Source organism: the organism of the source record quoted next, unplaced genomic scaffold (assembly GCF_019419815.1).
Source record: "Pyrus x bretschneideri cultivar Hongxiangsu unplaced genomic scaffold, Pyrus_bretschneideri_v1 Contig266, whole genome shotgun sequence".
NCBI lineage: Eukaryota > Viridiplantae > Streptophyta > Magnoliopsida > Rosales > Rosaceae > Pyrus > Pyrus x bretschneideri.
Genome location: NW_025999575.1, coordinates 68592 through 83426, shown reverse-complemented (window position 1 = coordinate 83426; position 14835 = coordinate 68592). Strand labels below are relative to the sequence as shown.

Genomic DNA, 14835 nt, shown 5'->3' with positions numbered 1-14835 from the left:
ATTCTTTTGCCTCATGTCCAAAACCCTGACATTCATAGCATTTTTGACCCTCAGTTTGTTTAAGAAGTCTGGAACCTTTTTCAGAATTAAAATTGTTTGACTTGAAGGGTTTAGATCCTGAACTTGTTCCTTTTCCCTTAAAATTTTTACTCTTGAGAAAATTTTGAAACTGTCTAGTGATTAGAGCAAATTCCTCATCACCAATTTCCTCACTTTCTTCACATTCTTCTTTTACAGCTTTTAGGGCAATGTTCTTACTCCTTTTCACAGTAGGAAGCTTCATTTCATAGGTTTTCAAAGACCCAACTAATTCTGCAATTTTCATTGTGTTTAAGTCCCTAAATTCTTCAATTGCAGTTTTCTTAGGTTGAAACCTAGAAGGTAGTGATCTAAGAACCTTTTTGACAACTCTAGATTCAGGAATTTTATCCCTAAGATTAGCACAGGCATTGCTATTTAACTTAGCATAGAAATCAGAAAAGTTTTCATCTTCTTCCATTCTAATAATTTCAAATTGAGTGACATACCTTTGAAGCCGTGACTCTTTAACAGCATTTGCTCCTTCATAGGTGACTTGCAAGATATCCCAAGCCTCTTTGGAAGTCTCACAATTTAAAATATTAGAAAACTGATCAGGAGACAAGGCAGTAAATATAGCATTTAACCCTTTTTTGATTATTCATGGAGTGAGTTTTATCAGCCAGTGTCCATTCTTCATGAGGTTTGAGAACAACTTCCTCAACGACAACATCACTATCTGCCTTCCCTTCTTCATATATTTTCTTTGATTTGTGTATTATAGTTTTGGTTGGAGGGGAGTAACCAAAAACTACAATGTTCCAAACACAAGCATCTAGTGACCAAAGAAACACCTTCATCTTTGCTTTCTAAGCACCATAGTTCTCACCATCAAAGTATGGTGGATGTGAGATTGATCCAGCTGCTCGATCCATCACAGTAGTCCCTAGGATCACTCTAAATAAGTTTAGAGAACCGCTTTGATACCAAATGAAATTGTAAACCTGGATGAATCAATCCTGGTTCTTCACAACAAAGATCAAAACACAACAAACTGAGAAAAATAAACAAAGTCAAAGTATTTGTACGAAATCTCGCACGAGGAAAAAAACCCTCCACACAGGAGAGAACAACCTCAAGGCACAGCCAATTTCACTAAAAAAACTTTAAGGACTTATACAAGACTAATATGATACTTTATTACACCACAACAGAAACTTGATCAAATGCTCTTGTCTTGTAGAACACGCCCTCTTCACCTTCTCTTGGATGAAAACAGATTCACGCAGGTTGATGATCTTCCTCACAGGCAAAGCTTACAAAAAGTTCCATGATAAATGAATGATGAGTTATGCTCACAGACTATTACCTATATAAATCTAAGAACCTAGTAGCCTTTTGTCTCTCCCCCTTAATCATATAAAACAATCTCACGATTTTGATTAGAGTGCAAAGGGGTATCTACAAAAACCTCCAGCACAACCCTATATATACTAGGTTAACTTTTTTACCTAATAAACAAAGAGATTGGCCTTATTTAAACCTCTTCCTTATTTAAAACTCTATGCAGATTTGTATAGTCTTCTAGAATCCCACACGAAATCAATCTTTAATAGGGAAAACAAATCCTATATGAATGCAAATGATTCTTACCAGAAAAGAGTTTTGCCGTGTAACACTAGTCAATCATCCTCCTCATTTACCGCAAGCTCCAACCTTTGCAAGTTACAATTAATTCTAAGACTAGGAATAACCAACTTACAGACTCTTTATATTTTCTAGGAAATAGCCAACTTAATTACACTTTTCAAATTTGCATCTAAAAGTATTTATTAGGGGTAAATAGCATGATAAATAGCCTCTAACAGGGAAGAATGACGGATAATATATTCGCATCTAAAAGTGGCATTGCCATTGTTATTAGGGGCGATAGTGTCAAATTTCTGCACCTATTGGTCTATCTGTCACGTTGGAAAATCTTATTTAAAAATATTGAACTTATCTTTCAAACATTTAAAGGCAAATGAGAAAAAATAGTAGAAAACTGGAAACTTGACTAAACATGAGGAAAGCGGGCTGATTTTCTCTTTCAGGTCTGATTGAGTGTGCGACTTTATATTCCGAAGGATCGCCATCTCCACCTCGGCTGGGCAACAAGACGGAACTGTGGGTCAACTCAGCTCAGCTTGGGAATCGTGGGTTTCCTGTGGGTACACGACAAGGGCAGGAGATTAGGTAATTTTCTACCCAATTCGGCTAATTTACGAGTTAATTAGTTTGCTACTGAGTTTGATAATTTGGGGATTGATAATTTCTTTCTATCATTCTCGTCTTCTCACCGCTGCTTTCCACTGTAAATTTTTCGAATTCTTTTCGCCGTTTAGGTCTTTATTTCTAGTTTTTTTATTTGTTTATCTACAATCTTTGAGGTTGTTTTATAGCACTTGTTTTGTTTTGATGGGTTTGTTCGAACTGATTTCAAGTTCTAGGGTTAGGATTTTCAAAAATTTGGGGCTTTTCTTGGCTTTGTTAATTTAGGTTGGGGAAATGTCAATTTGTCTTGTTCAAGCTTGGTGTTCTACTCTGGGTGCGTCCTTTTTGATTCTCGAAGAATTTCTGAGGTAAACTGAGTTTTTTTGTTAATTATGTTGCTTTTGAGAGCTCAAAATTATTGATCAATGAAGTGCATGGTACAGAATTGTAGAGGTCTTGAGAGACCTGATTTTAGTAGTAATTTTAATTTTCTATGTACTTTGATTAAGTTGGACCTTTTTTGCGTGTTTGAAACTAAGATCTCTCTAGACAGGTCCAAAGCAATTTCTACAGTAGACACTTTGATCAGGTTTTTAGCTGCAGAGCTGGTGGGGTTTGTTTGTTCTGGAACTCATCTTCCATTAATATTACTATTTTAAGCTCTTCACCGCGTTTTATCCACTGTGTAGTTAAAGATTTGCATAATGATAAGGTGCAATTCATTACCTTTGTTTATGCTTATCCTCAGAAACATTTACAAGCTAATCTCTGAGATCAAATTTTAGCTCATACACCAACAAACCATCCTTGGTGTTTAATTGGAGACTTCAATAATATTGTGGATTCCACTGAAAAGCTTGGGGGTTTCTCTAATACTACTACCTCCTTGAATAACTTTGATAATTTTCTAAATATGGGTGACTTGATTTCCCTAACTGCCTCCGGTGTTCCCTATACCTGGACCAATGGTTATTGTGACAACACTAGGATTTATGAGAGACTTGATCATGGTGTTGCTAATCCTTAGTGGTTGAGGGAGTTCCATGACTTTTCTTTACATAATTTTCCTATCTTTGGATCGGATCATAGTCCCATCTTACTTACAAATAATGTAAACCTTGTTAGAAAAGACTCTTATTCCTTCAAGTTTGAAGCTATGTGGTTACGTTATCCTAATTTTAGGAATTTTGTCAAAAGTGCTTGGAATTGTACAAATACTTCAAGGCCACAAGAAACGTTTGTTGCTTGTGCAGGGACATTCAAGTATTTGGTAAGGAAGTGGAACAAAGAGACCTTTGGTAATGTCAAAGATCATAAAGATAAGCTTTTAACCTCTCTCTATGATATTCAAAATAAAATTATAAGGGATCAAGATAACTCTATAAGCTTGGAGGACGAGATTAAAATTAGAAAAGAGCTTAACAGAGTTTTATAGGAAAAGGAAATTATGTGGGCTCAAAAAGCTAAGGTTAAGTGGCTTCAATTGGGAGATAAAAATACTAAATATTTTCAAACGGTGACTTCTATCCGTAAGAAAAGAAATGAAATAAAATCTATTAAAGATATAATGGTTTCTGGTGGAATTATGGGGAAGGTCTAGGGCAAGTTTTTGTGCAGGAATTTAAACTGTGTTTTTCTTGCGATAACATCCGTTCTTAGGAAACATTGGCTACAATGGTTGATATCATAGCTCCTTGCATTGATCATACACATAATATGCAACTACTTAAATGTATTTCAGATGAGGAAGTTTGGGAAGTAGTGAATAACATTGGTGTGTAAAAAGCACCTGGACCTGATGGTCTTTGTGCTGCTTTTTATCAAGGTTGTTGGGAAGAGGTTAAAGATACTATTATTTCTATGATTAAAGATTTCTTTCAAAATAATTCAAGCCTAAGGTTTATTAATCACACAAATATTACCGTAATCCCAAAAGTGGATAATCCTGAAACTGTGTCCAATTATAGACCCATTGGTCTTTGTAATGTTAGTTATAAAATTATAACAAAAATTATTATTGAAAGGCTTAAGCCTTTGCTTGACCTATGCATTTCTGCTAATCAACGTGCTTTTACTCCGGGGCGTTCCATTCATGATAATATCTTAATTGCCCATGAGTTATTTTCCAGCTTTAAGGTAAAGAAAGGCATTGGGAAGTACTTAGGGATCCATGATATAGTTTTCTAGAAGGATCCGGTTAACGAGATAGAATTAATTAAACGGGTGAAGCAAAAATTTGCCGGTTGGAAATGGCAAACCCTTTCTAAGGCCGGGAGATTAACTCTTATTAATTCTAATCTCACTGGAATGCTGAATCATGTAATGTCTTGTTTTAAGTGACCTAGTAGGGTAACAACTAAAATTGATAAAGAATGTAGAGATTTCTTTTGGGGGAGAAATACTGAACTCAGACCAATGGCCTGGAGAAGGTTTGTTCTCCAAAGAATCAAGGTGGTTTAGGAATCAAACAGAGTGATCATTTTACCAATGCTTGTTTAGCCAAATTTGGTTGGAAAGTTTTAACCAACAAAGAAAATTGGTGGGCTGAAATAGTCAAAAGTAAATACTTATGTAAGTCCCATTTTTTAAATTCAAAGATTAAACAAAACTACTCGCCTGGAAAGGAATTCTTTCTAATAGAAACATCATCCATGAGGGAATGAGATGGATTGTGGATGATGGTGAAGACATACTCTTCTGGACTAATCAATGCGTTTTTCCCTACCTTTTTTTTCATATAATTCTCGTGAATGATAGGAATAATATTGATTGGAATCTTAAAGTACGCAACTTTATAGTTCATAATAGTTGGGATAACATTAAATTAGCTACTGTAGTTGATGATGACAACATTAGAAAAATTTGTCGCATTCCGTTACCTCTACAGGAGTCGAATAACAAGTTAATTTGGGGTTTAACCAATAATGGGAACTTTTCCATTAATTCTGCTACCTGGCTACAAAATCGGAACAATCACTCTAGTAATCGCCTTACATTGTTAAAGAAAACATAGAAGCTAACTATTCCTCCAAAGGTTAAAGTGTTTGCTTGGCTTATGATTCAAGAAAGATTGCAAACTTAGAAATTCGTTTTGTTAAAAATATTGATAAATTATGTTCGTTATTTAATACAGCCGAAGAAGATCAATGTCATCTCTTTTGTAATTGTGTTTTTGCTACTAAAGTTTGGAGCTCAACTTTTGGAAGTTTTAATAATGGTAACATAAGTACTAATAATAATTTCTTTGAATGGATGGAATCCATAAGTTCTAATGACAAAGACGACCTTTCTGATATTAGTAAAGTAATTCTGAACTGCTAGCAAATATGGATGGAAAGAAATAGCTTGGTGTTCAGAAGTGTGCCCCCGGCTCCGGCACGTTGTGTTTCTATTGCCGGTAGGGTTGGTTCCGCTTTTCTCAAGGCTAAAGGGAAGTCTGACCCCAAGGAGGCTTTACGTATCTCTTCCTTTATTAAATGGGATCTTCCTTACCGACATGATGTGATTAAACTCAATTTTGATGGTTCAGTTTCAAACAACCGTGCTGTTGCTGCCTTTGTGCTCCGTAACAGTAATTCACATGTGATTGGGGTGGGGGCTCTTAACCTTGATGGCGCTACTATTTCGTTACTAGAAGGGATAAGTTTGCGAGAAAGGCTCCAATGTGCTAGGCACAAGGGTTTTACCAAAGTGATGGTGGAAGGGGACTCTAAACTCATCATTGAAGTTGTGCAAGGTCATTGGAGGATTCTTTGAAGAGTCAACTCTATAATCAATGATATTTGTATCCTGGCTCGATCTTTAGTTATGTTGACTAGAAACACATTTTCAAGGTGGCAAATTTTGTTGCGGATGTTTTAGCTCACCTTAATCTTTCCCTCCTCATTATTGGGATTTCTGTTTACTTGATATTGCTCTTCCTGTCTTTAATTTTGATTGTATTAAAAACGGTTGTACTAAAGGTTTCATACTTTAATGAATTTCTTTACATGCATACATACCCACAAAAAAAAAAAAGAAAAAAAAAAAAAAAAAAAAAAAGAGCATTTAAGGCAAATGTTTCCGCCCCAAATACTACCGATATAATAAAAAAAATATATACATAATCAATAATATATTACTTATTTGGATAATAAATAAAGGAATTATTATTGACATTTAAAAATTCTTATTTTACATTCCAAACTTTTTATATTTAGAAAGAAAAATACACTTGTAAGGAGGGTAAAATGAGATTTTTAAAGTGCCAATAATACTTCTCATAAATAATTTATTTGAACAATTCATTGTTCTCATCGGTTACAAAACACAATCCAACTCTTCATCTTCTCCAGGAAAATAAATCTTCTCTTCAATCTCTTGTTCTTAATCTATGATGAAGTTGTCCAGAATAAATCTCGAAGCCGTTTCTTCTCTAAACTTCCCTGCACGACAAACGATTTCAACTTGCGTTCTTTCTCAATTAGCAACTGTAATGTATCAAAGAGCAACTATTAGACTAAATCATAACTGCAATTATAAAACAAATAGAACAATAATAAAATTTCAATACCACAAACAGTTAAATCTACAAGCAAAATCCATAAGAAAGTATGTACCCCTACAATAAAATTTCTTGTGAAAAACTTTAAATATATTAATTCGTGACTTTATAACCAACTGCGCTTCAACCTCTTTTGCCCTCCAACGAACCTGCAAAACAGAAATTTAGAGGAGAAATAACCTTGAATGAAACTATAAAGAATGAGTTTTGCTCTCCATTGAATTAATGCAAACCTTTCTTTCGATATCTTGTTCACCTTCTGGGACACTTCCAAGGTAATATCGCAAGAAAGAATGAGAAAGATGAAATGATGATGAGGAAGCAAGAAAAGAAGAGAAAAAAGGGGGATTCATAGTACGGAGAGGTGGAAGGAGGAGGGACGACAGAGGGAGGAAGAGGGAGGAAGAAGGAAAAAACGCAATCAGGAGATAGAGACTAAGGGTGTAGTCAAACTAGGATTTTAAAGAATTTTAAAAGTGATAGATTTTATAGGATTTAAGAGGATTAAAAACTCCTACAAAATTTATATGGATTTTAAAGAATTTGAATGGATTGTGGTGAAAGGATTTGAAATCCTAGGGGGTGAGGTTAGATTCTTTTTAGTCTTGGGATTTGAAATCCCACAAAATCCACAACTTATTGAAATCGTCCAAAATCTTAATTTTTTGAATACACTTAGATTTGAATGAATTTTAAAATACTTTAAAATCTTTTAATTGACTACACCTAAATTTGAATGGATTCTAAAATCCTTTAATTGACTACACATAGATTTCAATGGATTCTAAAATCCTTTAAAATCTTTTAATCGACTACATTAGGATTTTAAAGTCTTTTAAAAGCCTCTCAAATCCGAGTTTGACTACACCCTCTAAGTGGCGCAGGAAGAAGAGAAACAAAGTTATAGGGTTTAGAGTAATTAACTATTTATTTATTAACATAATTTTTAAATGAATATAATTTTTGTTTGAGTCTAAAAAATTTAAAAATTGTTAAAGGCAATTTAATTGCGAAAAACTTGTTGATTTTAGCAAAACTTTGACGCCACCAAAATTTCATCTCCCGCTCAAATTAAAAAAAAAAAATCGTTAGGGGAAATTTATTCTGTCCCCATTACTGCTAAAATTAATAGGGACTGTTTCTTATCCATCCCTATTACATTAGTAGAGGCTAAATCATATTTTCGCCCCTAATAATAATTAATAGAGGCAAATTCTTATATCCGCTTCTAACAGCCTGCCCCTAATTGTCACTTTTCTTGTAGTGTTTCTAGCCGTCATACATGTTGAATAATTTTGATGAGGAAGAGTAGAAGAATTTGGCAAAATTATCTTATCTTTCTAACTGTACAATGATGTCTTCATGAAAAATCTGTTAATATTCTCATTAAATGAAAGGGTTTGTTTGACAAAAAATACTCTTAAAAAGGTGACCATGGTCGTTAGGTGACAATTTAGCGAGGATATTGCCATTTGCAATAACCATTTATTATGGGTTGAACTTTGATCTAAAAGCCAATTAGATGTGAATTTATTATGGGTTGAATTTAGCAAGGATATTGCCATTTGCAATAACCATTTATAATGCACTAAGATGTGGGTTGAATTTCATGTGGGTCATTTCTTTGCATTCTCACATCTTAGTGCAGTGATATTAGATGGTGGATACACTCCTTTTTCTAGATGATTTTAAATTAACGAACTCATGAAATGCTTGTCATATATTGCCGCTCAAAATGATATTATTCATCAAATATAGCTTTTTATAATTTTTATTGTTTTATTGATGAGAGGTTACAGCATAGTTAGTAAATTTGATATTATACACATACATATGTATTTTAAAAAAATACTTCTGTTTTCCACATAGGTTTTAATAATTTGTTAAAGATGTATATACGTACTTTTCATGTTTAATACACATTATTGTCACACAATTTTCAATACTACCTATAAATTTCACGTATTCAACACATATTGTTAACAATTTTTTTTAAGAATTAATTAAAAAAATAAATATTAAAACTCAAATAAGTGGCTGAATTTTCCTAATAAAGTTTTAGCATAGTTATTGAATAATGCACGTACGTATTTTTCACATATTATACCCATTTCGTATTTTACAAACTATGGTTAGGGGCTACAAGGCTATAAATATTCTTTGTTGCCTAATTTTTTTTTTTTTTAACAACCCGGATTTTACTCATAAATGTTTGCACTCCTACGTACGCTAGAATGTTTAACTTGATTATGTTAAAAGAGGTTTTCAAGAAGGGAATTCCGAAGGGAAAAAAAAGGAAAACATAAAGGAATCGTTAGTATTAGTTAAATTTGAAAAATAGGTATTATACATTGTCAAATAGAATAACATTACAAAATGTTGAAAGCCCAAAAAATAAAGGCAGCCCATGATAAGCAAACATAGTACAAAAGGCCACAAAGCAAAATTAGAAGATGCAAACTCAAGCTTTATGTAATGCATACAAATTAAATAGGAGAAAAGGGAACTTTTCCCTCAATTTACTTAACTGAAACAATACTTTTCACATAATCTATCATCCAATTGATAATAGGGGGAATATGAAGATACTTGAGATTTCCGGTACTAGAATGACAAAAGGCCGCTCTTCCATACGAGCCAAGCATAAGAACCTCGTCACATTTCCCAAGTGTCAATGGATAATCAATGTCTTTAAAGGGTCCAACAGTCAGCAATTTTGTCCATGAACTCTTAACTCCATCATAGTCGTCCATTACCCATATTTCAAATAATTTACAATCCTCTTCGTAACGAGAGCAATAAGAAGTGATGGATTCATTATACAAAAATATGCCATAAAACTTAAAATCAAATTCTCTCCTAGAAGGCAATTCTATTATATGAAATATCTCATCACCTAAATCAAATGAAAATATGTATTCCCCGTTATCCATTGCAAACCAATAACAAAATCCCTTCAAATACACTGAACAAGAATAAGGAATGCAATACGGATCAGTATCACTTGTTACATCAATCTTTATCTCTTTCCAAGAGTTAGTAGTCATGGTGTATACCTCAGCCGTGTGAGGAAGAAGAATACGCTCATAATATGATTCTTCACCTTCTGAATACTCACAATCACAATTTTCTATAATTCGCACGACCTTGTATTCTTTAGCTTTGCAATCATAGCCAAATCCCAATCCCTTAAAGACCGTTTCCAATCCGAATCTTCCCTTGGGAAGGGGTAGAAGAAGGGATGAATCGGGAAGTTGCCTGAATTCTTCCGTTGCAGGATTGCATAAAAGAACATTTTTCCCTACTATTACACAGACAATCCCATTGCAATAACCGTGAAGCTCTACATTGTCTTGATCTTCAATTGGAAATGGTATATTTAGGTCCTCAACATCGTAATGAAGGTTATTCTTATCACTATCAATGGAAAGATTAATCATGGACCAGAAAACGTCTTGTTTCCAACTCCTATCCGGGAAAACATGAACCTGACAACGGTTAAGAAGGATACAACTGGAGGATGAGAGTTTGTTGTCTATGGAATTACTGAGGTGTTTGGTCACAAAACTTGAACTATTGATGATAGTGCACCAAGACTTGCGTATACATTTGAATCTCATCAGAGACTTGGGCGGCAACTTGGATAGGATTTCGACCACCTGATCTTCAGGAGTTTCACTTTCACACACCTGGGACATTTTGGTTGTATTGTTGCACAATAATTCTTCACACGTATATATACACAGAAAAGAACACCACCAATTCGAGAACAAAATAAATCAAACTCCACGTCCCTAAGGCCTGGTAGGTCAAGGTTCAATTATTAAACATATTACCAAATAAGATGCCAAAATTCAAGTACTAAATAAACTTGGAGTTCCACAACCACAACATATTTAGCTATTAAAGAAAACAGGGGCGATCCAATCAGTTTCGAGTTTTATGGAGAATTATACGTTCAAATTTACCATTTTTAAATTTTTTTTATTGATACAAAAATAACAATTCAAATTTTACTTTTGAATTCTAGATTAAATTGATGATCAAGCGAGCATGATATCTATATATGGGTTAGCTTGTAACAACACAGAATTTTAATTTACTAAGAAAAGAAAATTCACATATTCACATGAGGTTTAATTAATTAAGCGAATTTTTACAAATACAATTACATAATTATTGAGTTTTGAATGTGTATTTTCTATTATGAAGAAACAAAGTACAAAGATAGCTCATATATATAAGCATGGGAAGAAGAGAAAAACAAGGAACAAGAAACAATCTTTCTTCCTTGATTTACGCCTAATCACCTAACAACTAAAGCAAGATCAGCAATCCCTTGAATTAGTGAGAATGACAACCATACTTCAAGTTGTTAGACAACAAACCATGCACACACCCATGCTACTTACCGGCTAGGGTAAATGATAGCACCTCATGCTACCTACCAGCTAGGGTAACTGACAGAAAGTAGATCTTATTCCCGATCTTCTTCCAATACTCCCCCTCAAGCTGGATCAAACGAGTCGATTGATCCAAACTTGGACAGGAGGTGATGGAAAGTAGCAAACGGTAATCCTTTTGTGAAGATATCTGCAAGTTGATCATTGATAGGAGCATATTCATGCGACTTAATTAGCTTGTTCTCGTGCATTTATGTTGTGTTTACTTATCTATTTTAGTGTTTAAGGCCACTTTTGTGTATTTTCAGATTAAAAGGCCAAAGTGTGCAAGAAGATGCGAATTGGAGTCTTTTGGAGCGAAAGAGGAATGAATGAGTTGAAGACTTGAAGAAACAACGAATTCCTACGCCAACGATGAATTCTTACCAAAACGAAGAATCCTACTCAAACAAGGCTTCCTATTTTAGGAAAGTTAACCCTAAGTTTCCCGTTTTGGTAACCTTTCCTAAACTTAAACGTCCGTATTTTCTAGCCACTTTGACGGCCTTATAGGCACTTTAGGACACAAAACCAAGGCCCTAGCCCTATTTCCCTTCCTATGCCGTGCAAGGGGGGGTAGCTTTGTCTCATTTCATGCATTAAACCCTAAACCCTAATCACCCTAATAACCCTATTTACCATATCAGCCACCATATCATTTTTTTATTCATTCTAAGCATAACATTCCATTCTCTTGATAAATCCCATTATTGCCGTGCATTTTCCATGAACCCTAATATTTAATCAGCCATTATATCCCATTATTCTTTCAAGCCGTGACCATTCCATATTCTATTCCATCCGTAGGATCCCATTCATTCATATTTTTTTATGCAGCCCATTATCCCATTTTTTTTCCCTAGCCGCCACCATCACCCACCACTCTAATTATTCACCCTAATTCTCCCATTCAAAAATCATTCAGCCACCATAATTCCATAACCCTAATATTCTAATCCATCCGCATTCACCCTTTTTCCCATTCCATTATTATTCAGCCATTTTTTTTATTATTCCCTCAATTCCCCCCAAAACCGAGCACCATATTCCATATTTCCTATCAGCCGTGCATTACACTTTCACCCTAACAAAGCCGCAGCCACCATATATCATAATTGATTTCAGCCACATTTACAACCTAATTCTCTAAAAGCCGCAGCCCATTATCCCATTATTCCTTCCCATAAACCGTGCATTTGATGCACCCTAATTCCCACCAGCCACACCTTTTCCCTTCCACCACAAATACCTTAAACAAACATCCATTCACATCTCTACTCCTCCTATAAATACCCATTCATTCCATTCACCAAGGCATCTCATATTTTTCATACACAACACAAACACAAAAACAGCAACCTTGTTGTTGCCGTGAGTCCCCCTTCTCCATTTCCTCCATTTCCACTCCATTCCACACTTCCATCCCCCCAACCAACCTATCCTTAAACCTTGTGCTACAACAACGAGGAAGAGAAGAGTGCCTAAACGTTCATACAATTCAAGTTTTGAGTTGTTGGAATGTTTAGGTGTTTCTTTGATTTCAAAGTTTCATTTTAATTCTCTTTGTTTTGTACGTATGAGAAATGGAAGAAAAGAGTGCTTAAACGTTCATACAATTCAAGTTTTGAGTTGTTGGAATGTTTAGGTGTTTCTTTGATTTCAAAGTTATGAGGAACTAAACCCCCTTTAGCTAGGGGGTGATTCGAAACTATGTTTATATTTGCAATATGAATTGATTAACTTTCGTTGGAATTTCATAAGTTTTGGATTCAATTTGTTTAACCGTTTGATTGATAACTTATTTATGAATGTTTATTAAGAATGCGCGCTTAATTTTCATGCATAAATATGACGCTAGAATATAAGTGAATTTCACCTAATCGTTATGAACTTATATTCACAAGTAGTGGAGGTTGCTTATAAACAATCGCGTTAAATGAATTCTTGGCACGAGTTTCATGCTCATCATAGTAACGAATGCCTCGTCAACACTTATAGTTTTCATAATGCTTAATGATCTTTGATTGTATCTTTATTGTGCTGTTCACGTAAAGGACTTTTGGAGAATGTTGTGAATTGCGTTGCGCAAACCCATCCAATTCATTAACTTAAGGAAAACTTGACGGTTAATTTAAGCGGACCTAATTAATCCGGAGTGTTGAGTTTCATAATTTATCGAAAGACCAACTGAGAATCAATCTTGTATGCAAGTATAACATGTGTGAAGAAGAACCCCTTAGCTAGCCTTCATTCCATTCATTCCATCACAAATTCATATTTACATTCCGCTTAGTTTATTAACTTATTTTGTTATTTCAATTTTCGTCAAATCAAAACTTTTCCCCCCCCCCCTTTACTTTCTTGTTCTTTAGTGCTTAGAATCTGTTTAGTTTATGTTTTAAAGTATTTTGAATCAAGCCATAATCTTAAATTCGTCCAAAATTAGTTTTGAGTCTTTTGGTTTGTCTTAATGTTTTAAATTTTAGTTTTGCATTCTTTGAGTCTAGTTTAGTGTTTTATATTGTTTTTACGTTTTTAAGTCAATTTAGAAGGTTTTAGCAAGCCCTCCTAATCCCCGGTCTAGAACGATCCCTCACTTATCCATTCTACTACAATTGTCAAACGAGGGTTTAATTTGAGTGTAAAGTAAATCTCGCATCAAATTTTGGCGCCGTTGCCGGGGATTAGGAGGGCTTCAAGGGCCTTGTAGCTTCATGTCCTCAACATCAAATGAAGGAGGAACTTCTCCTTCAATATTTCTATGAGGGCCTCCTTCCTATCGAACGTCAAATGCTTGATGCCTCAGCGGGAGGAGCATTGGTGGACAAAACACCAAGGGATGCCAAGATTCTCATAGCCAACCGAGCGCTCAACGCTCAACAATATGAAGGAGTGGGCCAAAGGGAAGCCCCACGGCAACAAAGTGTAAATGAGGTGAGTGCTATTTCTGAAATTCAATCACAACTTGCTAATCTTACTTCTCTTGTTTCTCAGGTTGTGATTGGTCCAAAAGCACAAGAACACCAAGTTTGTGGCGTGTGCTCAATTCAAGGGCATCCATCCGATAAGTGCCCTCAACTAATCGAGAATGGTGGGTGGGAATCTGCCAATGCAATTGGTTTCCAAGGACAAAATCAAAACAACCCATACTCGAACACTTACAATGCCGGATGGAGGGACCATCCAAACTTCAAATGGAGGGAGCCACAACAAACTGCCCAACAAGGAGGATTTAGGCCAAACCCCCCTGGTTTTTATTCCAAGCCGTATGCACCCTAACAACCTTCAGCATCATCTCATTCAGGTACATCCTTGGAAAGTGATCAAGCTATGAAATTACTAACCTCTATTTCGCAGGGGTTGCAAAATCAAAACAACCGAATAGAAAATAACGAGAAGGAGATGATGGATATGAGGAAACAAATAGGGCAGATTTCTGAGTTCCTTGGACAGATTAGAGAGCAAGGAAAGCTTCCTAGCTCAACCACAGTCAATCCAAAGGGAGGATTCGAATCCGCCAAGGCCATCACCCTAAGGGGTGGAAAAGAAGTTGGGACCAAGCCAAACAATCCCAAATCT

At 35.1% G+C, this 14835-nt stretch overlaps 2 protein-coding genes across 2 annotated transcripts; one reads left to right on the top strand and one right to left on the bottom strand.

Annotated features, from left to right (window-relative positions):
* Positions 1-5601: 5601 nt before the first annotated feature.
* On the top strand, positions 5602-6027 carry LOC125478795. Its single transcript, XM_048587414.1, has one exon. It carries the CDS (start codon positions 5602-5604, stop codon positions 6025-6027), a length of 426 nt encoding a protein of 141 aa, XP_048443371.1.
* Positions 6028-9263: 3236 nt separating this feature from the next.
* LOC108866639 (putative F-box protein At3g17490) lies at positions 9264-10527 on the bottom strand. Its single transcript, XM_048587411.1, has one exon. It carries the CDS (start codon positions 10510-10512, stop codon positions 9334-9336), a length of 1179 nt encoding a protein of 392 aa, XP_048443368.1. The 5' UTR covers positions 10513-10527; the 3' UTR covers positions 9264-9333.
* Between the last annotated feature and the right edge of the window lie 4308 nt (positions 10528-14835).